At 39.9% G+C, this 26,760-nt stretch overlaps 1 protein-coding gene across 12 annotated transcripts in view; it reads left to right on the top strand.

The window, feature by feature from the left end:
• The window catches only part of PDE8B (phosphodiesterase 8B), a 379,854-nt gene that overhangs the window by 329,741 nt on the left and 23,353 nt on the right, over positions 1–26,760 (top strand). For all 12 annotated transcript variants that reach the window (XM_060009266.1, XM_060009269.2, XM_060009271.2 and 9 more), the window contains 4 exons: positions 17,535–17,577; positions 21,292–21,369; positions 22,842–22,918; positions 24,381–24,545. In XM_060009266.1, the coding sequence (XP_059865249.1) occupies positions 17,535–17,577; positions 21,292–21,369; positions 22,842–22,918; positions 24,381–24,545 (363 nt within the window). The remainder of the gene's footprint in view (positions 1–17,534; positions 17,578–21,291; positions 21,370–22,841; positions 22,919–24,380; positions 24,546–26,760) is intronic.

Raw genomic sequence — 26,760 nt, 5'->3', positions numbered from 1 at the left:
CATTTACTTTCAATGTGTATGTCTATTTAAGGTACATTTCTTATAGACAGCATATAGTTAGATTTTGACTTTTTATCAATTCTGACAATCTCTATTTTAATTGGAGTGTTTAATCCATTAACATTTGATGTAATTATTCATATGGTTGGATTCAGGTCTACCATTTTATCATTTTCTTTTTGTTTGTCCTTTTGTTTTTATTTCTCTGTTCCTTATACAGGTCTTCTTTTAGATTATTTGGATAATTTTTTAAGTGCTGTTTTATCTATTGGCTTTTTGTTAAATCTCTCTTCATTTTTTGATAGTTGCTCTAGGAATTATCATATATATCCTTAACTTTACACAAGCTACTTAAGCTAATATTGTACCATTCATGAGAAACATAGCAACCTAGCAACTATAAGTTCCACGTACCCCTCTCCTTCCTATTCTATATGCTGTAGTTTTCATATATATTACATCTATATACATTATAAACCCCATAAGACAATGGTATGATTTTGCCTTAAACACGCGTACTAAAGAAATTAAGAGAAACTTTTCTCTAGTATTTACCTAAGTATTTGCCATTTCTGAGTGCTGAAGATTGATGAGAAGGCAGCGTGCACAGTTGTTCTGTCCTTCACCCTATCTCTTTCCAGTTCTGTGCCCTTGGGTAAACCTCACCACTTGGCCTGAGTGCCTCCCTCTATGACATGTCAATAGCTGTTTTAACTGCCTACAGGCTGTGGACTGAACCAGACAGTCTCTCCCACATACACCTCAACTCTAGGTGTCTTATTCTTGAGAGGTTGCTCTCTTGATATGGATTTTTTGACACTGAAACTGTTCTCAGTGGACAAAGCTGTTTCCTTACTAGGAGCTTTCAAAATAGTTGCCACATACGTGACGTTTTAGATGCTGTGCTGTTGCCTCTGATGTAGTCACTAAGGAAGCTCCAGCTGTGTCTCTAGGCCCCTCTACTGACAGATTTCTTGATAGGGTGATGAACAGTCCCCTACACTTGGACTGCAGTGCCTTCTGTCCTGAAGCAGACCCACCTGCACAGTGAGTGTCACGGTGGGTAGTTTCATCTCTTGAGGAAGCCTGGGGACCCAAGGGTATGTGTACTGCTGTGAGAACCTTCTGGTGATGAAGGTTCCACATGAACAGCCCCAGGCACAGAGGGTCAGGTTAGACAGGTAGACCAGTCCGAATGATCCCAAATAATTTGTTACCTGGACAGGACCAAGACTGTAACAAAAAGTATTTAAAATTTAAATCTATGTGGGTGTCCAGCTGCTTTTCAGACAGGAATTTCAGATATGTTTTTCTTGTACATTTTAAGCATTAATAGTACTGGAGTCTGTAAAACTGAAAGCTAGGATAGAGGAAATAACACTCTGTTTAGAGTGAGAATGTATCTCATGACTCGATTTGATGCCATCTGTTCCTATCTCCCTTCCATCAGCGAGGCCACCCCAGAAAATGAAATCTCTCTGTAATATCCTCCTGCAGCTGGCCTGTCATCACAGAACTCCACTCACAGCCACTACTGACTCGAAGGAAAAGTTACAATTACAGCCTTCCAGTAATGTTGCTCCTGCTTGGATTTAATTGGCGTTTTTATTGTGTTTGGAAGGGAGAAGACTGTCCATGCCATATGGAAGTTGTATACTTTTTAAAAATTATAAACGCTGCTTGATTCATCCATCTGGTTACCCTTTATCAGGGTGGAGAGGTGGTGTTTAATACCCCTCTGTGCCTTCATTCCTAAAGAAGCATTTCCAGACCAAATTAAGTTAATGGTCTCACTTACTAGTATTTCTTAACAGGTGGCATCAGCCCCTAGACGTGCAGCTTAGGACCAGAAATGGCTGTAGTGTTCCATGCAGTGACACAGAAGTGGGAGACGTAGGCCGTGCAGAGCTGTGCAGAGAATTAGGAGACAGCAATGGCTGCTGGGAACTGTGTCACACACTGCTGAGCATAGGCCCACCCATCTGACACACGAGGAAACTACACTCAGAAGGGGACTGGCCTGCCAGATCCACTAGCTGCTCGCTGGTCAGTGTGACCCCTACAGCCTCTCCCGCTGGCGCAGTGCTGCCTACCCCCTTCCCCAGCACCATCGGCCTGAGTAGCAGATCACTCACCTCTAAAACCAGGGTTTTGTCTGGGTCTGCTTTCATTCTCTGTTAAAGGAAGTCCTCAGCTTCTTCAGCAGAAGAAAGGGGCCAGGTATGAGGAGCTCCAGACCTCTACCCACCCCCTGCTGTTCCACTGAAGTCACTCTGCTTTACCTGTTTTATATTTTGGGAGAGTTAATTCAAAGAAAGCCTTCTGCAGCTAAACCCTGGTGTGGCGCTACCCCTGTCCAGTGTGATCAGTGCCAGAGCCGGAAGTGATTGAGTCATTATCATTGTCAGTGTGTGCTACTTACCTGCCCTGTCCGCATCCACAAGCCCTACCCATGCTTCTCAATCTCCCCGACCAAACCTCATCCTCCAACCAGGCCTGATTCCTCCCTGCTGAAGCCAGGGCATTTCAGGGGCCGAGGATGGGCACATCACTTATGACTGTTTCCCCTACTTCACTCCTAGACTTTGATTATTTCCATATTCAGGCACCACCTGACCTATTCATATTTAATTTTTCTTGAGAAGGAGTCACTTTAAAAAAGATTTTTTTTTATTGAAGTCTAGTTGATTTACAGTGCTGTGCCAATCTCTGCTGTACAGCAAAGTGACTCAGTTATACACATAGAGACATTCTTTTTTATCTTCTTTTCCATTATGGTTTATCACAGGATATTGAATATAGTTCCCTGTGCTATCCAGTAGGACCTTGTTGTTTATCCATACTATATATAATAGCTTACATCTGCTAATCCCACACTCCCAATCCATCCCTCCCCGACCCCCACCTTGGCAACCACAGGTCTGTTCTCTATGTCTGTGAGTCTGTTTCTGTTTTGTAGATAGGTTCATCTGTACCATATTTTAGATTCCACATGTAAGTAATATCATATGGTATTTGTCTTTCTGACTTACTTCACTTAGTATGATAATCTCTAGTTGCATCCATGTTGCTGCAAATGGCATTATTTCATTCTTTTTTATGGCTGAGTAGTATTCCATTGTATATATGTGCCACATCTTCTTTATCCATTCATCTGTCGATGGACATTTAGGTTGTTTCCACGTTTCGGCTATCGTGAATAGTGCTTCTATTAAAATAGGGGTGCATGTATCTTTTTGAATTAAAGTTTTCTCTGGGTATATGCCCAGGAGCGGGATTGCTGGGTCATATGGTAATTCTATTTTTAGTTTTCTGAGGAACCTCCATACTGTTTTCCACAGTGGCTGCACCAACTTACATTCCCACCAACAGTGTAGGAGGGTTCCCTTTTCTCCACACCCTCTCCAGCGTTTGTTATTTGCAGACTTTTTAATGATGGCCATTCTGACCACTGTGAGGTGGTACCTCATTGTAGTTTTTGATTTTCATTTCTCTAATAATTAGTGATGTTGAGCATTTTTCATGTACCTACTGGCCATCTGTATGTCTTCTTGGGAGAAATGTCTATTAAGGTCTTCTGCCCATTTTTCAATTGGGTTGTTTGTTTTTTTGTTGTTGAGTTGTATGAGCTGTTTGTATATTTTGGAGTTAAGCCTTTGTCAGTCACATCATTTGCAAATATTTTCTTCCATTCCGTGGGTTGTCTTTTCTTTCTTTTCTTTCTTTCTTTTTTTTTTTAAGGTTTCCTTTGCTGTGTAAAAGCTTGTAAATTTGATTAGGTCCCATTTGATTATTTTTGTTTTTATTTCTGTTGCCTTAGGAGTTGACCTAAGAAAACATTGGTACAATTTATGTCAGAGAATATTTTGCCTATGCTCTCTTCTAGGAGTTTATGGTGTCATGTCTTATGTTTAAGTCTTTAAGCCATTTTGAGTTTATTTTTGTGCGTGGTGTGAGGGTGTGTTCTAACTTTACTGATTTACATGCATCTGTCCAACTTTCCCAGCACCACTTGCTGAAGAGACGATTTTTTCCCCCATTTTATATTCTTGCCTCCTTTTTCAAAGATTAATTGACCATAGGCGTGTGGGTGTATTTCTGAGCTTTGTATTCTGCTCCATTGATTCATATGTCTCTTTTTATACCAGTATCACACTGTTTTGATTACTGTAGCTTTGTAGTATTGTCTGAAGTCCAGGAGAGTTATGCCTCCTGCTTTGTTTTTTTCCTCAGGATTGCTTTGGCAATTCTGGGTCTTTTATGATTCCATATAAATTTTTGGATTATTTGTTCTAGTTCTGTGAAAAATGCCATGGGTAATTTGATAGGGATCATATTAAATCTGTAAGTTGCTTTGGGTAGTGTGGCCATTTTAACAATGTTAATTCTTCCAATCCAAGAGCATGGAATATCTTTCCATTTCTTTGAATTGTCTTTAATTTCCTTTATTAATGTTTTATGGTTCTCAGCATATAAGTGTTTCACCTCTTGGTTAGGTTTATTCCTAGGTATTTTATTTTTTGGTGCTATTTTAAAAGGTATTGTTTTTTTTACATTCCCTTTCTGACATTTCATTGTTAGTGTAAAGAAATGCAATTGATTTTTTCATGTTAATCTTGTATCCTGCTACTTTGCTGAATTCATTTATTAGATCTAGTAGTTTTTGTGTGGAGTCCTTAGGGTTTTCTATATATAGTATCGTGTCATCTGCATAGAGTGACAGTTTTACCTCTTCCAAGAAGGAGTCACTTCTAAAACTTTATATCACCACAGTAATTGCTACCATAAAATGGAATACCACAATAGTTAGCCATAATGAAAGGTTAACAGTAAAATAGATGTAGTAGAAAAAAACCCCACAGTGTTAGTAAATCTAGAAAGCTATGGCTGTTGGTTGAAAGTTTGGAGACTGAGCCCCCTCTCCTTGGAAAGTGGTAGGTGTTAAAGACCCACCAACCTGAGGCTTTCTCCTTGATAAACCCAGAAGGCTTGGAAAAACATTAAAGGACAAACGACTTGAATATATGATTCCAGGTTATTTAGCATCAAGTTTTGGAATGCCCTTAACTTACCTTTTAACCCCTCAGCATCATACCCTTTGTGAAATGCTATCTTGGCACTTTTGAACCAGCTTCCTGAAACTATCTGTTTTGTTTTCTGTCACATCCCCAGTGTCTGGAACATTACCTAGGCACATAGTACACGCTCAACACAGAGTGAATAAGTTCATTGTGACAGGACTTGTTTTTTGTCCCCTATTAGTAAATCCCTTGAGAGCAGGGACTAGGTCCTAACCACCTTTGTCTCACAGGCCCAATAAATATTTCTTGAATTGAATTAGAAGATGAGGTACCAATTAGAGATACCCTTTTTCTCCTGGGGGTGATTGTTCACAAAATGTAAGCAAAGATTCTAATGAACAGCATTTTCAGAACCTCAGGACACACAATGATAACGCTGTTTTACAATTCTGTCCTCTCATTGCTAATTTTTCCTTTGTGCTGTCCCACCTCTGGGTAGCTTTCAAAGGGCCTGATTTATTAAGCAAAGGTCCTGCTGATTGCTTCTATCTTATGCTAATCTCAGTGCAAGCAAAGTCTGGGTGTCATTAAGCAGTTTAATGAATCTCTGTTGAGTGCTGGGGTAACAGGAGTGAGAAAGTGTTAGATCATTGCAGTTCCCTCATTCTCTTGACCAAACCTGGCAGGCCTCTGAGTTTACACAATAGAATATTTAGCAAAAGTGCCATCAGTCATGGATAGTTCTTTGAGAGCAAGAAACGTTAAGCAAAATGAAATTTCTTTCATATAAGTTTATATATAAGTTTGATCTATGTTTTCCTTTGTCACTGAGCAGTGAGGGGACACAGGCTAGAGGCATGATGGCATAGAAGTGAGAAACACAAGTGTGCTGCTTATGTGTCTACCTTAAAGGAAATGATTTCTGTAAACTAAACTCCATCCTGAAATAGCAAGCGTGCTGCATTCATATTCTCAACAAACAGGATACATCTACGAAAGAGCAGGCCGAGGGGACCAGCACTATCTGGGCACCCACCATTGGCTAGGCCAGTGGTTCTCAAAGTACGGCCACTGGATCAGCAGCCTCTGCCTTACAGAACTTGTTAGAAATGCACCTTCTCAGGCCCTGACCTACACGTACTGAAACAGAAATTATGGGGGCCCAGCACGACAGATGTGTGGTTTTGTGTGTGTGTGTGTGTGTGTGTGTGTGTGTGTGTGTGTGTGTGTGTGTGTGTGATTTTTCTTCTTTTTTGGCTGCACCTCACGGCATGTGGGATTTTAGTTCTCCAACCAGGGATCAAACCCGTACCCCCTGCAGCGGAAGCACGGAGTCTTAACCACTGGACCGCCAGGGAAGTCCCAGCAGTGTGGTTTTAACCAGCCTTCTACGTGACTCTGACATAAAAGACCAGCCTGAGAGCTAGTAGGCTAGGCATTTTGTACACATTCATTTAATCCTCTTAGATCCTAAAAAGTAGGCATTGGTCCCCATTTACCCATAAGGAAACTGAGACTCAGTGAAGTTCATACGTTTACACAACTAAAAATGGAGATATCAGAAGATCTGTTGGCAATCCTATGATTTTTCAGCTTGAATCAGTGTTTCTCAAACTGTAATGTGTAATCAAATCACTTAGAGATTACATGTTAAAATGCAGATTCTGATTCAGAGTCTGGAGTGAGCCTGGGAGTGGGTGGAGTTAACAAGCTCCAGGTGTTGCCAGTGCTGCTGGTGCAGAGCATTCTGAGTGGGGAGGCATCAGGAATGGCAGCGTGGTCCCCAGACCTGCAGCCCTGGCCTCACCTGGGAAATTGTTAGAGATCCAATTCTAGGCAGAAGTTTGAGAATCACTATCATATTTCCATATTAGAAAACTCAGTATTTGCCAGGTATGAAGCAAAGTGGTGCTTACGTGGTAGGTATCTGAAAGCAATTAAAAGAGAAGTTGGACAAGGGATAAAAGATAAAACATCTAAGCCTGAATGGTCGCTTGCATTAAGTGTTTTCCCATGAGATAAGCATAGAAAAATGATTATCACTGGGCTACATCATGAGAGTCCTTCTCTGTGTAAAGGCTTTTGCAAGCGCATGTTGAATGTAGGGCCAGTGGACACTAGTGAGAGAAGTAAGAGAAGTTTTGACTAAGGGATACCAGCCATATCTGAACATGCTAGATCGGAGACTGCACAAAAGGTTGTTTAAGTTTTTCCAAGAAAATACCTAACAGCACAGGAGATATTTATTTTCAGCAAATTAACAAAAAAAAAAAAAAGCAGCTTGAGATCCTTCTTTTTAATCTTGTGTAATCTTAAATATTCATATGCATTTTCATTTATATCAAACCAATGCATGCTGCTTTGATATAAGTAACATTTTAAATTACCATCAAGATAAAAGAGCAGAGATGATGTTACTTTGAGTCTGTAAGGCTCATAAAATTAACCGAAGTGCGGAGATCTGACACGGAGCATCAATTGGTATCCAGGCAATTTCTCCTCTGTCTCGGTGCTATAGTATTTTGAGAAACCAGACTCAGAGTACGTGAGAACAACGACAACAACTTGTCCATGGCTTTGGGAGCTTATGTAAAGGTAACCATTGAGGACAGGGATCCAGAATGTTGCATGAGTCGTTTTCTTTCAGTGTTTAGAGAACACTGTTGGTGTTTGTTTGCTGTTTGGGAATTTTGAGAAGTGTATCTTCAAGTGGTTTTTGAAAATAGAGCAGATAGAAAGGATCTTTGATCTATGCATCAGATATTCATACCTTCTGAGGAAATACTCATCAGAGTATCTTCAGTAAAGAAAGATGATCAAAGAAATTCTGTATTAGACCACTCACACTATCATTTTCCTTGCATGTAAATGAAGGGAGGGTCTCGAATGACTCAGTTCCCATAATCAAGTTTCTCATCCAGCATTCAAACTCCACTGCATTACTGAAGTCATATCATTATACGTGAAAGCGTTGTTTTGTCATGAAGTTTTTGGTCAAGAATGTTCACCCTTAAAGATTTCTTACACTGATTATTTAAGAGAATAGTGCTTTTCTTCATCTTAACCAGGTTTTTACCCCTTTTCATCATATTTGGGGTGGGGAAGACGCAAAAAACAAGCAAACAACACAAAGCCAAAGGTTGAAAACTCTGATCAAAGCCAGCATTCTTCTGTATAATCAAGAAATACTTCAAAGTCACTTATCATTCCTTTACAAATGTATGTACAGATATGAACAATCATTTTGTTTTTTAAATAATATCTACTGGGTTTTATCACTGCATTGATTACGATGAGAAACTTAACAAAGAATCTCTCAGAGGCGCAGCAACTGGTTCAGGGACGAGGGTGCACTCAGGTGTTTGATAGCCTTGATTTCTCACCATCACACCAGCTCTTTTGCTTGTCATAGATTTGACGCTATCAGAGCACATGGATTTTTTTTAAATCACTACTGTATTTGCTTTTTTAAAAAAAAACACTCATTTTATGGAAAACTTCCTTATCAGTATTCTACCATGAAATGCTTTAGAGCCATCCGTATTAAGTATAATCAACAAAGACCAATATGATGGTCAAATCATTAACAACAGTGTTTTCACCACAAGCTATAAGGTAAAGAACCTGGTTAACCTCAGTTCTTATGGACTCATATTTACTGAACTTCTATGTGCAAGTAGTATGTTAGCACTCAGTATACAAAGGTAATCAAGTGAGACACAGCTCCTGCTAAAAGTAGGACTTACAGTTGGGAAGGATAACAAACAATCAAATAAGTACAAAGTTATGAACTGTAAAAAAAAAACGCAATAAAGGAAAAGTCCATTGAGAACATAGGACACTAGGACTTAACCTCGCGAGGGACTGGGATGGGCAGGAAATACCCGGGAAGGCTTCCCTGAGAAACCACCGTTCAGCTAAGATCTGCAGGATAAATAGGCAAAAGGAAGAGAATGGGTTGGGAAGCTTTCTGGGCAAGAGTCACATGTGCAAAGGCTCTGAGGTAGTAAAGAAAATGGAAAAATGAGAGGGATGGCAGTGTGGCCTGCAAGCTGAAAGCCCAGGACAGAGTAGCAGGGGTCAGTGGTGCATCTGGGGAGCTGGCAGGGGCCAGGGTGAGCACAGCCTCATAGCCAGGTTGTCAAATGGGGCTGACCCTGAGACCGATTGGGAAGTGTGAGTTTTAAGCAGGAGAATGACAGGATTAAATGTACAGTTTTGCAAGATTACACTCATTGAACAGTTGAGAATGGGTTAGGTTGCGAGGGTTATTGCTGAGGTTAGAGTTAGACGAGAGCTGATGGTAGCCTTGTACTCTGACAGAGGAGAGAAATGGGTAATCCTAGAGGTGTTTAGAAGTGAGATTTTACAGGATTTGATGAGGGACTAGTCATGAGGATGAGAGAAAAGAAAGCATCACGGATGACCCCCAGGCTCACATACTGGGAACCTGGTGATTTTAATTACGACTGATGCCTCGTATGACTGTCATTCCGTAATGACAAAAGCAGATTCAGATATTTCTACCAAATGCTTTTCACACTCTCCCAAGGTGATTCTGAAATGAATGTTGAAGGAGGTATCTAGTATTTATTTGCTTGTTAGCTTGTTATTGTTGTGATCCTTGCCTTGACTCATTATTTTTTTAACATCTTTACTGGAGTATAATTGCTTTACAATGGTGGTTAGTTTCTGCTTTATAACAAATTGAATCAGCTATACATATATCACCATATCTCCTCCCTCTTGCGTCTCCCTCCCACCCTCCCTATCCCACCCCTCTAGGTGGACACAAAGCACCGAGCTGATCTCCCTGTGCTATGTGGCTGCTTCCCACTAGCTACCTATTTTACATTTGGTAGTGTATATATAAGTCCATGCCACTCTCTCACTACATCCCAGCTACCCTTCCCCCTCCCTGTGTCCTCAAGTCCATTCGCAACGTCTGCGTCTTTATTCCTGTCCTGCCCCTAGGTTCTTCAGAACCAATTTTTTTTTTTTATTCCATATATATGTGTGAGCATACGGGATTTGTTTTTCTCTTTCTGACTTACTTCACTCTGTATAACAGACTCTAGGTCCATCTACCTCACTACAAATAACTCAATTTCATTTCTTTTTATAGCTGAGTAATATTCCATTGTATATATGTGCCACATCTTCTTTATCCATTCATCTGTCGATGGACACTTAGGTTGCTTCCATGTCCTGGCTATTGTAAATAGTGCTTCAGTGAACATTGTGGTACATGACTCTTTTTGAATTATGGTTTTCTCAGGGTATATGCCCAGTAGTGGGATTACTGGGTCGTATAGTAGTTCTATTTTTAGTTTTGTAAGGAACCACCATATGGTTCTCCATAGTGCCTGTATCAATTTACATTCCCACCAACAGAGCAAGAGGGTTCCCTTTTCTCCACACCCTCTCCAGAATTTATTATTTGTAGATTTTTTGATGATGGCCATTCTGACTGGTGTGAGGTGATACCTCATTATAGTTTTGATTTGCATTTCTCTAATGATTAGTGATGTTGAGCACCCTTTCATGTGTTTGTTGGCAATCTGTATATCTTATTTGGAGAAATGTCTATTTAGGTCTTCTGCCCATTTTTGGATTGGGCTGTTTTTTTGATATTGAGCTGCATGAACTGCTTGTATATTTTGGAGATTAATCCTTTGTCAGTTGCTTCACTTGCAAATATTTTCTCCCATTCTGAGGGTTGTCTCTTCATCTTGTTTATAGTTTCCTTTGCTGTGCAAAAGCTTTTAAGCTTCATTAGGTCCCATTTGTTTATTTTTGTTTTTATTTCCATTTCTCTAGCAGGTAGGTCAAAAAGGATCTTGCTGTGATTTATGTCAGAGTGTTCTGCCTATGTTTTCTTTTAAGAGTTTTATAGTGTGTGGCCTTACATTTAGGCCTTTAATCCATTTTGAGTTTATTTTTGTGTATGGTGTTAGGGAGTGTTCTAATTTCATTCTTTTACATGTAGCTGTCCAGTTTTCCCAGCACCACTTATTGAAGAGGCTGTCTTTTCTCTGTTGTATATTCTTGCCTCCTTTATCAAAGATGAGGTGAACATATATGCATAGGTTTCTCTCTGGGCTTTCTATCCTGTTCCATTGATCTATATTTCTGTTTTTGTGCCAGTACCATAATGTCTTGATTACTGTAGCTTTGTAGTATGGTCTGAAGTCCGGGAGCCTGATTCCAACAGCTCCATTTTTCTTTCTCATGATTGCTTTGGCTATTTGGGGTCTTTTGTGTTTCCATACAAATTGTGAAATTTTTTGTTCTAGTTCTGTGAAAAATGCCATTGTTTAGTTTGATGGGGATTGCATTGAATCTGTAGATTGCTTTGGGTACTGTAGTCATTTTCACAATGTTGATTCTTCCAATCCAAGAACATGGTGTATCTCTCCATCTGTATTTATCATCTTTAATATCTTTCATCAGTGTCTTATAGTTTTCTGCATAGAGGTCTTTTGTCTCCTTAGGTAGGTTTATTCCTAGGTATTTTATTCTTTTTGTTGCAATAGTAAATGGGAGTGTTTCCTTAATTTATCTTTCAGATTTTTCATCATTAGTGTAGAGGAATGCAAGAGATTTCTGTGCATTAATTTTGTATCCTGCTACTTTACCAAATTCATTGATGAGCTCTAGCAGTTTTCTGGTAACATCTTTAGGATTCTCTATGTATAGTATCAGGTCATCTGCAAACAGTGACAGCTTTACTTCTTCTTTTCCAATTTGGATTTCTTTTTTTTTTTTCTTCTCTGATTGCCATGGCTAAAACTTCCAAAACTATGTTGAATATTAGTGGTGAGAGTGGGCAACCTTGTCTTGTTCCTGGTCTTAGTGGAAATGGTTTCTGTTTTTCACCATTGAGAATGATGTTGGTTGTGGGTTTGTAAAATATGGCCTTTATTATGTTGAGGTAAGTTCCCTCTATGCCTACTTTCTCGAGGATTATCATAAATTGGTGTTGAATTTTGTTGAAAGCTTTTTCTGCATCTATTGAGATGATCATATGGGTTTTATCCTTCAGTTTGTTAGTATGGTGTATCACATTAATTGATTTGCATATATTGAAGAATCCTTGCATTCCTGGGATAAACCCCACTTGATCATGGTGTATGATCCTTTTAATGTGCTGTTGGATTCTGTTTGCTAGTATTTTGTTGAGGCTATTTGCATCTATGTTCATCAGTGATATTGGCCTGTAGTTCTCTTCTTTTGTGAACATCTTTCTCTGGTTTTGGTATCAGAGTGATGGTGGCCTCGTTGAATGAGTTTGGCAGTATTCCTCCCTCTGCTATATTTTGGAAGAGTTTGAGAAGGATAGGTGTTAGCTCTTCTCTAAATGTTTGATAGTATTCGCCTGTGGAGCCATCTGGTTCTGGGCTTTTGTTTGCTGGAAGATTTTTGATCACAGTCTCAATTTCAGTGCTTGTGATTGGTCTGTTTATATTTTCTATTTCTTCTTGGTTCAGTCTCGAAAGGTTGTACTTTTCTAAGAATTTGTCCATTTCTTCCAGGTTGTCCATTTTATTGGCATATAGTTGCTTGTAGTAATCTCTCGTGATCCTTTGTATTTCTGCAGTATCAGTTGTTACTTCTGCTTTTTCATCTAATTCTATTGATTTGAGTCTTCTCCATTTTTTTCTTGATGAGTCTGGCTAATGGTTTATCAATTTTGTTTATCTTCTCAAAGAACCAGCTTTTAGTTTTATTGATCTTTGCTATTGTTTCCTTCATTTCTTTTTCATTTATTTCTGATCTGATCTTTATGATTTCTTTCCTTCTGCTAACTTTAGGGGTTCTTTTGTTCTTGCTTCTCTAATTGCTTTAGGTGTAAGGTTAGGTTGTTTATTTGAGACATTTCTTGTTTCTTGAGGTAGGGTTGTATTGCTATAAACTTCCCTCTTAGAACTGCTTTTGCTACATCCCATAGGTTTGGGGTTGTTGTGTCTCCATTGTCATTTGTTTCTAGGTATTTTTTTATGTCCTCAGTGATCTCTTGCTTATTAAGTAGTGTATTGTTTAGCCTCCGTGTGTTTGTATTTTTTCCAGATTCTTTCCTGTAATTGATATCTAGTCTCATAGCATTGTGGTCAGAAAAGATACTTGATACGATTTCAATTTTCTTAAATTTACCAAGGCTTGATTTGTGACCCAGGATATGATCTATCCTGGAGAATGTTCCATGAGCACTTGAGAAGAAAGTGTATTCTGTTGTTTTTGGATGGAATGTCCCATAAATATCTATTAAGTCCATCTTGTTTAATGTATCATTTAAAGCTTGTGTTTCCTTATTTATTTTCATTTTGGATGATCTGTCCATTGGTGAAAGTGGGGTGTTAAAGTCTCATACTATGATTGTGTTACTCTTGATTTCCCCTTTTATGGCTGTTAGCATTCGCCTTATTTATCGTGTGCTATGTTGGGTGCATAAATATTTACAATTGTTATACCTTCTTCTTGGATTGATTCCCTTCATCATTATGTAGTGTCCTTCTTTGTCTCTTGTAATAGTCTTTGTTTTAAAGTCTATTTTGGCTGATATGAGAATTGCTACTCCAGCTTTCTTTTGATTTCCATTTGCATGGAATATCTTTTTCATCCCCTCACTTTCAGTCTGTATGTGTCCCTAGGTCTGAAGTGGGTCTCTTGTAGACAGCATATATACAGGTCTTGTTTTTGTATCCATTCAGCCAGTGTGTGTCTTTTGGTTGGAGCATTTAATCCATTTATGTTTAAGGTAGTTATTGATATGTGTCTTCCTATGTTACCATTTTCTTAATTGTTTGGGGTTTGTTATTGTAGGTCTTTTCCTTCTCTTGTGTTTCCTGCCTAGAGACGTTCCTTTAGCATTTGTTGTAAAGCTGGTTTGGTGCTGCTGAACTCTCTTAACTTTTGCTTGTCTGTAAAGGTTTTAATTTCTCCTCGAATCTGAATGAGATCCTTGCTCGGTAGAGTAATCTTGGTTGTAGGTTTTTCTCTTTCATCACTTTAAATATGTCCTGCCAGTCTCTTCTGCCTTGCAGAGTTTCTGCTGAAAGATCAGCTGTTAACCTTATGGGGATTCCCTTGTATGTTATTTGTTGGGTCATAGTGTAGGCATATGTTTAATTTTGTAAGAAACTACCAGACCTTTTTCGTAGTGTCTGTACCACTTTATACACCCTCCAACATGTGAGAGTTCTACTTTTTCCACATACTTGACAGAATTTCCTTTTTAGACATTCTGGTGGATGTGTAAAGAAAATATCATCTTAAAATGATTATTCTTTAAGAGGAAAACAATCAAATGACCCTGAAATCACACATACACGCACGTGTACACACACACACCCAGAATTCGTAGTGCTTTTGAGCCAAGCATAATCAGGTATCTGTACACAAAGCATTTAGCACAAGGACAGTAACACTTGTGGGAACCTATAGTATTTTAAGGAATTAAAAGATTGGAATTATGATTTTTTTTTCCCCAAAAACAGGCTATAAGCTTCCAAGGCCTTGCTAAGAAATTCCAGCTTTGAGCTCTGGCAAGAGTGGCACAGGCAAGGCCAGCAGTATTCACATTGCAGAACCTTAGTGCTGAAGCCTGGGGGACACATGATATCAGAATTCTTAGTCATTACTGTATGCATTTCCATTACAAAAGGGAAAACAAAAACACTACACTCTGGAGAGATTGGCTGACCTGTAACCATTGAATTACGATTTCTTTTCTTTGCTTTAGCATGCATGTGACAAAACCTATCGATAGCAGAGATTGAAACCCTCCCCAAAATTACACAGAAAATTGTATTCAGACACATGCCCTTCACTGAACCCAGGGATATTGTCCTCAGACCCCAGTTTAACAAGCTTGCGCCGGGGCTTCCCTTCTGGGGCCTGACTGTAGAGAGCAACGTGACAAAGAGAAGTGGTTTTAGATGGAGAGAGCTGGGTTTGAAATTGGGATCTGCTGCGTGCTAGCTGTGTGGTTCAGACAAGCCCCTCAACTTCTCGAAACCTCAGCTTCTGCATCTGTCAGAAGGAATGACCACCTTTCCTCCTTTCAAGGGTGCTGTAATGACTAGATTGTAAATGTAGAGCTGCTAGCACCGTGCAAACATGTAAGAGATGGCTGCTTTGGTCACAGGAGAAGTGGTTCCTCCTCTCTTCCTGCCCACAGGCCTCTCCTGGCTGCCCACCAGAGAGTGCCAAACTACAGGACCACTCGTTCTCTGTATTTCTTCAGTGAACCTGACTGAGAATTATGAGGAAATAATTTTGGGTTTTTTTGTTTTGTTTTTTTTTGCGGTAAAAAAACACTGCTGTGGCCTCTGCCATTGCGGATGGAGCGCAGGCTCCGGACGCGCAGGCTCAGCGGCCATGGCTCACGGGCCCAGCCGCTCCACGCCATGTGGGATCTTCCCGGACCGGGGCACGAACCCGTGTCCCCTGCATCGGCAGGCGGACTCTCAACCACTGCGCCACCAGGGAAGCCCTGAGGAAATAATTTTAATAAAAGCATTCATACCAAGTTATAAATGATGGGTGGGTTTAGCCTTCCAAGAAGAAAATTGTAATTCTAAAAGAATTGTTTTCATTCACATGAATCTTTGGTTGTAAAAGGAGGTATCTGGGAGAGGCAGGAAGATAACCTGAGTTGGAAGCTTCAGTAAAAACCTAGCACTGCTGGGGTGTGATGGGCAAACTGTCCTCAGGCACTGCTCTTACCACAGAGGATTGTGAAGGGAATTATGACCTGACACAGCCCTGCAGAACCTCTGCGTGCAAAGCAAGTGGTGATTGGTTGTTTGAGGAGTACTTCCAGTTTCTGCTGCTGTCCCTAACGAAGAGCCCATCAGAGACAGATGAGCCAATTGAGGGCCACAGGTTTATGGGGATGCAGCGTGCTCAGCTCAGAAATCGCTGAATGCAACATCCTGTGTGGAGAAAGTCCAGAGCCACCTCAGCAGACAGACCCGGTACCTCTCCTCTCCCCTCCTCCCTGTCCCCTCTTCTCCCTTCAGGGGCAGGTGCACATTTCCGACCCAAAGGCAGGGTTGGACTGTGCATCTGCTGGACCTTGGGCTTCATCTAGTTCCGTCGAGACTAGATGGAGCACAAAGCCTACACTGACCTCCTAGGAGGCCCACAGTTCAATCAGCTGGCCTGCAGAAGTCAACGAAAGACAAGAAAGTGGCCATGGGGCTTTGTTCCTAAAGGAGAGATGTATTGTGAGTCAAAGAGAAAAGCTAAGCATTTAAAGATCACTTGCTTTTGAGCTGAAGCTGACTGAGAAAAAGTTGTATTCATTTGGTTATCAGAAATTCATACTGCACTCAGTAGCTTTGTAGCAAATGATCTTTATTTGTAAAGAAAAAACATAAAACAGTTGTTCACAGAAGAAATAAAAAGTTCCCATAGTTACGGGATAAATAAGCCACAGCCCTTAGTCACATACAAGGCCAAGATCTCACACAGGCTGGCTGTGTAATTTTTTCTGTAATTATGTGGAATGAACTGTGCAGAATAATTCATACAAAACCCCTATTTTAACACTTCAGTTTTACATGATGATTTTTCAATGGTTCAGTCAAGCTGGAACATTTTACTGTATCTGAAATATATGGGACTTCTGGCTGTTACAGCTGATGCTGCTAAACATACTAATCTTCCCCCCATAAACAGTCCTACATACTCATCTGTCTTGTTTTTCAGGTTAATTTATTCCATTCATTCAGTGCTTACAAATGTGTGATGGTTTGAGAAACTGGAAGTAGGTGGATTTAGCAGCAAAGCAGCATGATTATAATCATGATAAAGCTAGGTGTGCCCCAGTAACAGTGTCTTAGTTATAAACACCAGAAATACAGAACCCCCAAAGAAAGCATATTTATTATTTCTAATGTTAATAACTGCACTAAACATTTGACAGATATGTACTGAGCATTAGCCCAAAAAAATTGATACCGAGAAAGAACTAGGTGCAAAATTGAATCTAAAGTTCAGACTTTATGAAGAAACATTTAGTAAATTGACTGTCTATAACTGAAGTGCATTTGAAGAGCTTTGGGGGAAAGTTTTTTAATATCCTAGGCTTAAATTTAGATTGCTTTTATATTACAGGAAAAATGTATAGCATGTCTGAAATATAAACAGAGTACATATAAAAATCTTAAATTTTGTTTTAAATTTTGGTTTTTTGTCTTTCTGCATTTCTGCAGACTGTCAAAATGAGAACAGCTGACTGGAGATCTAGACGTCTTGCTTAGAAAGTGTATCCCTTGGGTATCTCCCTGCTGTCAGGCTCAAGCATTCTATAAGTGTCTGGATGTAACAGAGAATTTGTAGTATTATCAGCTGGTGTCCATCTTTCATCTGTTCATATTATCTGTGCAACTTCTTGTTTTCTTGAATTTTTCAGAGTTTTTAATGAATTTGTTTGGCTGGAAATGTAACTAATACCATATTTTAAATCTCTTTTTCTTGCTTTACCAAACTTCTGAACAACTTTAGATTCACAAGGTTCATCGTGACTCAGGAGATAATTCTCAAACAGGTGAGAATACTTCAATTTCACTCATACATACTCAGGTGGAATTTGTGGGTTCAAGTCTATGAATCACTCTGAAGAAGTCTGGATTGACAGTCACCACCCCAGAACTTGGATTGCTGATATCTGAGTGCTGATACTGAAAGGTCTGAGAGCGAGGTTAAAAGCAGGATCCCTTAAAAAGCTTTGAATCTTCATTCACGGCAACCTTTTCTACTGAATGCCTTCTTCATCCTGGTTTCTTTTGCTGACTAGAAACCATGGAGAGCAAGATAAACTGAAAATAGAGAGTGGCCTGAAAGTCCAGGGGACACACATTATTATACCATAGTTAGTCTTCGCTTTCTTTGCAGCAGTCAGTGACTACATACAATTAGAAGATGTGAATGGGCCCTCGCCAGGCAGTCAGGAGCAGCAAATCACCATTTCAGCTGCCCACATCCTCACATCATACCTTGAGCAAGACTCTCACTGCCTGACTCCTGGTTTCCTCTGCCATAAAAAGAGGAGGCTGCTAATGACTTCTACATTTGAAAGGTCTAGAATTCTTTGATCATTAGAGGGGAAAATCAGTCTGCTACCAAAGATTTAAAATTCTCGTTCCTGCACACACACCACACATTCTCTCCCTTGTTGGTGGCTTTCCCAGCCACTGAGGCATAAAGTTGGACCCTGGGCTACTTACTTTAGTGCCTTTCCTGGATTCTAAAATGGACCATATTTTTACCTACTCAGAAAGATTTCATTTGCTCTTTCTGAGCTTCAGTTTCTTCATTTGTAAAATGAATTAACAATGCCTATGAGAATTAAAGGAGAAAATGTATATAATGTCTAGCAGTACCTGGCGTTTAACTGTTTGGTATCCTTCTCCTCTTCCCTCTACACTTTTTCTCTGTCTCTCTCTTTCACAGATGTTTTAGTTTATTTCTTTAACCTAGTGAGAGTATTATTTTAACTTACTTAAGAGCTTCTGAGTGTCAAAAACTGTTATAAGCATTTTCATATCCTTTACAGTGCCCAGTATTGCCTTGCACATAATAGACACTCAATAAATACAGAACATTGATTAACTGAAACCATCCCATCTTGGAAAGCATAAGTTCCACCATTTATTAACTCTTGGACCTTAAGCTACCCACATAATCTCTCCAAGTTTAAATTTCCTCATCAGTAAAATGGGGATTGCACTATGTAGCTTTCAGAATTGTAATGATTATGTAAGATAATTACTATATTTAAAATAAATAGTAAGGCACAATGTCTGGTGCATAGTAGATGCTCAGTAAGTGGTAGCTATTTTTTTTTTAATTGATGACACTGTATCCTTTTTTGCCATTGAGTATAGCTATTTGAATCTCTCTTATCCTTCTTTTCTCTGGTTTTAAAGTTCATTCCACAACATCTTTTGAGAGAATGAATAAATGAATTCTTTGATTTAAATGGCCTTTATTGAATAAATAATTTCTCCAAACTTTTAGTCTTTTCTATTGCTATAGATTTTCTTAATTTTAGCTGAGATAAAAGAAAGAATAAGCATTATCCATCTTTGAATAATTATTTCTAGTGAATGATTTAGAATTCAACCAGCCAGCCTGGGCTATAGCCTCCCTAGTTTAGTTTTATTTGGAAACTACATTTTGAGGAATTCTTGTGCTCTTTAATCCTGAATTTAATCTTAAATATTTAATAAGTTAGATTTAATTTGTTATCTGGTAAACAACTGTTAGGAATGTGTATGATTATTACATTCCTAAATGTAATAGGCTAAATCCAATGTCTTGCAAGTGACCACTATTATTTCCTCAGGGTTTGAAAGATGTAATATGATCTTAACAATATAATTTTATAGGTATCTTATAAAGAAGTACTGAAACTCAAATCCAAGGCTAGGAAAATTATTAAGGCAGGGTCTGAAAGAAAATTAGGCAAAGGGGTAGTAAAATAGTTTAAGTTAGGTATTTAAGACAAGGTCTTATGGCTGGCTATGTTGTTCAGATTAACTTTATAATAGTTCTGCCTTCCACTTTATGCTATATAAATATAATTCAAGTTTCATTACTGATTTAACCTTTTTAAAATTGAATCAGATGTTTAATGACATTAAAGTAAATGGTTAAAAAGGTGAGCTAAAGAAATATCTAAGACATACTATAAAGTGATAGCAAGTAGTAGAATAATATTATAACATGATCCCACATTTGCTTAAAAAGAGGTATACATGCAGATGAACAAATGTAATTAATAATAGGCAAACATGAACTTTATATTTACTATGTAGCAGGCACTGTTCTAAGTGCTATCTATGAATTAACTTGTTTACATCTCACAACAGCCTATGAATGCGGTGCTATAACTATCCCCACTTTGCAGGTGTGGATACTGAGACACAGAGAAGGAACGTTCCCAAAGTTGCACAGTATTAGATGGCATAGTGGAGATTGGAGTTTTGGCAATTTGGCTCTGGAACTGGTTATCTTAGTTACTATGCTCTCTTGCACTTTTTTTGGTGTCAGTAGACAGTTCTTTAAAAAGCATTGCATCTTCTTTTCTTTCTTGGAATATGATCATTTATCAGTGTCTAAGAAAAGCATCCCCCTGCTGAAACCTGCACATCTGCCTCCTTTCTGCACAGTGAGGAGAAATTCTGTGTTATGGCTGAGTTTCTCTCCTTGCTCATGGGTTACTCCTACAAGAAGCAAATGCCCTGAAAATGCAATTTTCTGAAGCCACCTCTGCTGCCCTGACATTTTTATCCTTTGGTCCTCACTGGTAGCATGCACCGTTTGATTAGATCTCACATTAATGTGACAGCACATTTTAAGCATTAAATTCAAAGTCTGCAAAGACTTACACAGATTTTTTTTCCCTCAGAAAACAAGGACAAAAGTGAGAGTTAAATTGTTGGAATTTGTTCGGATTAGAAAACTGCTTTTTCTTCTCTTCATTCCTGGGATCAACAGTCTGCATCATTTGATGAAATCATATCCTCAGGAGAACCTAGAAAACCATCAAGAGGTCTTTTACAGAGGGACCTAAACTTGGTCCAAATTAGTTTCTCAAACTCTACTCTCTGTGAACTTGACTAGTATTTTATTTCCTCAAATATCCCCATAGAAGCCTTCCCCACCCATGGAAATGTATTGTCCTTCATGTCAAAATGAATCCCTCAAAATTTCCCCCCGTTTGTTTTTTTGTTTTTTGTTTTTGTTTTTTTCCCGTACGCGGGCCTCTTCACTATTGTGGCCTCTCCCGCTGCGGAGCACAGGCTCCGGACGCGCAGGCTCAGCGGCCATGGCTCACGGGCCCAGCCGCTCCGCGGCATGTGGGATCTTCCCGGACCGGGGCACGAACCCGCGTCCCCTGCATCGGCAGGCGGACTCTCAACCACTGCGCCACCAGGGAAGCCTTCCCCCAAGTTTTAATGTTTATTTTCAAGAAGATATTTATTAATGGGACTAAGTAACCCTTAATAATAAGCTCCATTACAATGTAATGTGGTACCACAAGGAAAAGATGTCATTTTACAATTAATATGACTGATAATTCTGTGTGTGTTGATGATTTGAAGAGACAGTGGCTCACTATTTCTTAAAAATATTTTACAGTGCTTAAAAAGTAACCTCGTTTTCTTTGGAGAATGAGGGAAAAAATATGTCTAAACTTTGCCTGTGAATAAGCTTGAAAACTAATCACTCTCAATTACTACTCTGAAATCCTTAGAGTCTCATTCATTCAGACACAAGAACAGGAGGAAAGAGTCCATTGATGTGAAATCAATATCATCTCGAGGCAGTGATGGTAAGTTTTTCAGATTTCCTTGACTTTAAAGTGTAGAAAATGACACAGGAATATATTTAAGAATTCCTCAGCATATAAACAAAACCCCAAGGAATAGGATTACAACTAAACTGGCTTTTTTCCTGTAGATGGAAAAAATTTTAGGCCTTTTTATTCTTTTTTTACTTTTTATATAGTCTTTGCGTTTTCTGTGAAATGACTCCATGCTTGTTCCTATATGGCCTAACGTGTGTTAGGCCACATAACCACTAGAGCAGCTCAGTTTCAATAGCTAGGTCACTCTTAGCTGCTATCCTTCAGGTCCTTCAGGTCACAATGGGAAACCTGAGCCTGAGAGAAGTGGCTGAACTAGCAAGGACCAAAGACTCTAGGGATAAGATGTATAATTCATAGAGGAAGATGGATAGACCACAAGGCATGCAAGGGATTGGGACCAAGAACGTGAAGGAAGAAAATGGACTGAAATTTTTCCCGATGGGCTGAGGGTGTAGATAGATGAAGAGGGTATCCATTTTAGAGGATAATGGATGAGGGCATTTCAACTGGATTAGTTCAGTTTTCAGAATAGAGTTGGAGATGGGATCATCCATTCTCTCTCCAGAGCATGGGAGAAGTGAAGGCTGAAGAGTATAGAAGGGCAGCAATGGTGGCTGCTATGGCAGTGGAGATGGCTACAAAGATGGCTGACCGGCAGGCAGGCTCTGCTGACATCAGCTACATTAAGTTATCAGCTCTATAACATGCAAGTTCTATTCCCTCCTGCCTGCCTCTCAGGGAGGGGTAGGAAGATCTGAGGAGAACAATGCTTTTCAAATAAAGCTTCTACCTTTTGGATTTTGAACCACATGTAAAGATAGGACATTTTAGATGGAGAGGATAATGGGTGAAGGAATTTCAATGGGATTAGCTCAGTTTTTACAGATGAGAGCTAGACCCACCGTGGGCTCCTGGTGCTAAGAACCTAAAGTCTTAGGAGTGCCCGGCCCTAACTCAGAATAAGAGGGGCTCATTCTTCTGCCCACCCCACCCTGGCCACGGATCGTGCCTCCCCTCCTACACTACAGTCATCCAGTTACCCGGCCTGTGGCTGAGGACTGAAAGTGACGGAACTGCCCAAGTTGGGCTTTAGTGACTTACAGGAAAGTAACTCCTGGGGGATCATTAGGCTGTTGGGATGAGGCCTCCGGATCCCATCAACCTTCTCTGAAATCCCCCTGTGGACCTGAGACTCATAAAGCCTTCCTGTCATCAATGTTCCAGGCCAGACCACCCTTTCCAGTCCCTGGCAAGTAGTGGCTGAGCTCTCAGCCTTTTAGGACTAAGAGATGGGTGAATTCATTGCTTTATGGGGAGCAGTGGAGGACAGCAGTCCTGTGGGAATCAGGCCCCCAAGTCCGTGCAGGGTTCCTTTGCTGCACTTCAGCGCAGCTGAGCCACTAGAACCAGATACAACTTTCTTGACTTCTCTCCAGCACCAAGCCTACAGAATCGTCGCTACCCATCCATGGCAAGGATCCATTCCATGACCATCGAGGCTCCCATCACAAAGGTGAGTAGCAGCTGCTGCCCCGACTCTGCAATCAGGGCCACTGAACACTAGGCTATATTCTGGAGATAACGTGATGAATGGCGTACTAATACCTATATCATGGAGTTTACAGTCTAGTAAAGGAAACAGATATTAAACAAATAAACACATAATAAATACGTAGTTATAAATTGCAATAACTGCCGTAAAGGAAAACAACAGGTTTCTATGAGGGAAAATTAGGTTAGGGCCCTAGTTTGGTTGGGTGAGAGGGCTGGTCAGGGAGGGTCTCTCTGTAGAGGAAGTAATGTTTGAAGTAAGACCTGAAGGATACAAAGATGTTAGGAGAAGAGGATTCTAGGCAGCAGGCACAGCAAGGCATGAGCACGGAGGTGGGAAAAGGAGGGAATGGAGCAAACGAGGACCTGAAAGTAAGTCAGGTGTGACTGGAGCTTGGAGAGCAGAGGGGAGAAATGGTGACATGGAGTTGTGCCGGGCTCAGTTCATTCTGGCCAATAGAGCTGTAATAAGTTTACATTTTAGTTCATGTGCAACGGAAACCACTGAAGAGTTTAAAGTAGGGGAGTGACATGACCAGATACGTTTATTGAAAATAACACCAAGCTGCCATGCAGAGAATGGACTGGAGATGGCAAGAGTGAAAGAGAAGAGGACAGTTAGGGACCTTTTCCAGAATTCTAAGCAAGAAATTGTGTTAGCTGTACTAGAATTAGAGCAGTGGAGGTGGAGAGAAATGAGTAGATCAGGAAATATTTGGGGGTAAATTCAGTTCGTCTTGATGATGAATTATACTGTCAGGTAGGGAGAGAATTGAGGGAAAGTGATATGTCAACCAGGGCCTCCCAGGGTTTTGGTCTGAGCACAAGATTAATATCTTTTTTTCACGGCAATGTAGAAACCAGAGGAGTACAGCTCTTGTCTTTCATTTTCTGTTTGGTTTACTTGCTTTGCTTTGGGAAGAGGAGAGCAAGGTGTGAGTTTAGTTTTGGATATGTAAGTAAGATATTCCAATAGACATGTCAAGCAGGCAACTGAATATATAAATCTGAAAGTCAAAAAGGAGTTCAGGGCTGGGATATAAATTTGAGAGTCCTGGGCATGTGGATCGTATGTGTCCAAAGTCCTGGAAATGAAAGAGCTCATCTCTGAAAGGACTGTGGAGTGAGAGGAAGGCCCAGCACTAGTCTGAGGAACTGCAACCTGTAGAAGAGAGCTAAAGGAGAAGGATCAGCAAAGGAGCCTGAGAAAATGTAGTCCCTGAAGTAAGAGAAACACTGGGATAGGGTGGGATGAGAAGCATGCTTCAGTATAAAGAGGGTGGTGCCGTGAAAGCACTGGTCATTTTGAACAGTAAGATGTGTTATCATCTGATTTCTTTTGGATTCTAGGCACATGAGTGAGTTTTGAGAAGAAGAATCCTAATGTCCTCAAATTGATTCTTTCTCTCTCTTTACTTCCTTAGGTTATAAATATAATCAATGCAGCCCAAGAAAACAGTCCTGTCACAGTAGCAGAAGCCTTGGACAGAGTTTTAGAAATTTTACGGACCACAGAACTGTACTCCCCTCAGCTGGGTACCAAAGATGAAGATCCCCACACCAGTGATCTCGTGGGAGGCCTGATGACTGTGAGTGATGAGGAAAACCCAGAAATGCAGGACAATGTTAAGTGCACTCCAGAGAACATGTAACATGTAACATATAAACTGTTACCTTTAGGTGTAGAAATACGTGCTGTATGGGCTAACATCAGCATAACCAGAAGCAGTTGCAGGAGCACAAATGACTAATTTGTCCTCTGAATTTGTACTACAGTAAGGAGTAAATAGTTGATTGAAGGCTAAATATCACAATGGAGCCCTTTTGTACTTCTTTCCCTTGACCTGGTACAGTATTCCATTGAGGGTTATGGCTAGGATTCCTTGGACCTCAGGCTCTTTATATAATGAAAGCGTTGGTACTTAGATGACAGCACTAGTTTCCAAAATCTTAGCTGTAGAATTCTTTCTTTAAATAAAACCTTTATATAGAGTTCCCCTTACAATCAATAAAAGCAGAGTGGAGCTGCTGTGGCTCAGTATGGGGAGGGGAGGAGGAGCCGCCCCATGCTGGCACTCCAATACCACCATTTGTAACCACTAAAAGTAGCTTATTTCTAAGGAGTCATCCTGTTCTAGTGTTTTTGCTGTGATCTATTTGGCTGTAATCATAATCTATCAGCAAGTGAAGAAAAATGAGAAAATTCAAATTATTCATTTGTGCTCCCTATTGGAGACTGAAGCTGGAAGAATTCTTTGGGAGAAAAACAAAGTCCAAGATTCATCGAAGAGTTTTACTTTGAAGTTTTCTGTCTAGTCCTGCCACCAAATGCTGAGTGTTGACTGGCTTTCTGGTCCATCCTCCTTGTTCCTACTAAAGGCTTCTGGTAAGCCTGTAATTTGAGTGACCTCCTGATCCTTTTGAGCCCCTCGGCTGGCCTTGGTTGCCCGATCCCAATGCAGTGTAGACTTTAGTTCTAAAGAACACTGGCAAGGTGTGTGTGTGTTTGCCATCTGCAGCAACATGAATGGACTTAGAGATAACCATACTAAGTGAAGTTAAGTCAGACAGAGAAAGACAGATATATCAATTATATGTGGAATCTTAAAAAGTGATACAAATGAACTTATTTACAAAACAAAAATAGACTCACAGACATAGAAAACAAACTTATGGTTACCAAAGGGGAAATGTTGGGGGGAGGGTGGGTAAATTAGGAGTTTGGGATTAACAGATATACACTACTATATATAAAATAGATAAATAACAAGAACCTACTGTATAGCACAGGGAACTATATTCAATATCTTGTAATAATGGAAAAGAATCTGAAAAGGTATATATATATATCTCCAAATCACTTTGCTGTGTACCTGTAATTAACACAACATTGTAAATCAAAAATACTGCAATTAAAAAAAAAATAGAACACTGCCAAGGGTCTGTCAGGAGGCTGGCCACTGCAGAGCTGCAGAACCATTCTGGTTCCTAGAACAAGTTATCTGCCCTCCTTTCCCCTGCTGCCATACCATGTTGGGCTTCCTCTCCAGGAAATGGTGTGAGGAACCAGTACAAGATTCCCCCTTTTTTATGTAGCATTAGGGAAGAGAAGAAAGAAAGATTAAGAACAGAGGAGTTCCTTGTGATACCTGCCTTAGAGGCAGGAAGGTTATGGCCATTGTTACTTATCAATTTATCCAGTTTTGAAAATTAAGCTCTTGGCCTAAATATCCAGAGTGTGACTTCAGGAGAGCCCTTCATTAATACTTTAAACCTTAGCACATACTTTCTGAGGATGACAAATAAGCAATTACAAATGGCTTTTAAGCAGAGGTCTAAATAATTAGGTACTCGGGGGTAGAAGGTAGAGGGCAGGAAAATGAGATGCAAGAACAGCTGGGGACTAAAGTTCACGAGCCTACTAGATGGCAGAACATCGAAATTCTGTTCACTCCCTTATGCTGCCCTTCCAAAGACCTCAAATCCAGAAACTTCCTTTAAAGGCTAACAGTGAAGCTCATGTTATAAGACAGAAACTACAGCTGGAAAAGAGTTAATTTAGATGTTAGTCAAAAATTAGCCCAACCTTTTAAAGGCTTTACATTAAATCATCCCCCAGATGTGGCCCATAGCTTTGGCTCCCCAGGATGCAAATCTAAGAACACAAGAATAACACAGTCCTTGTGAGGGTAATTGGGGTCCTTTCAAATTAACAGGCACCCGAAGCAAGATCACTTCTGTGATTTCATTATGTGGCTTCAATATGCAACAAGAGAAAGATGGCATGAGAACAGAGCTAACTCA

Source organism: Delphinus delphis, chromosome 3 (genome assembly GCF_949987515.2).
Source record: "Delphinus delphis chromosome 3, mDelDel1.2, whole genome shotgun sequence".
NCBI lineage: Eukaryota > Metazoa > Chordata > Mammalia > Artiodactyla > Delphinidae > Delphinus > Delphinus delphis.
The sequence above is the reverse complement of the archived record's forward strand: the minus strand, read 5'-3'. Positions and strand labels throughout refer to the sequence as shown.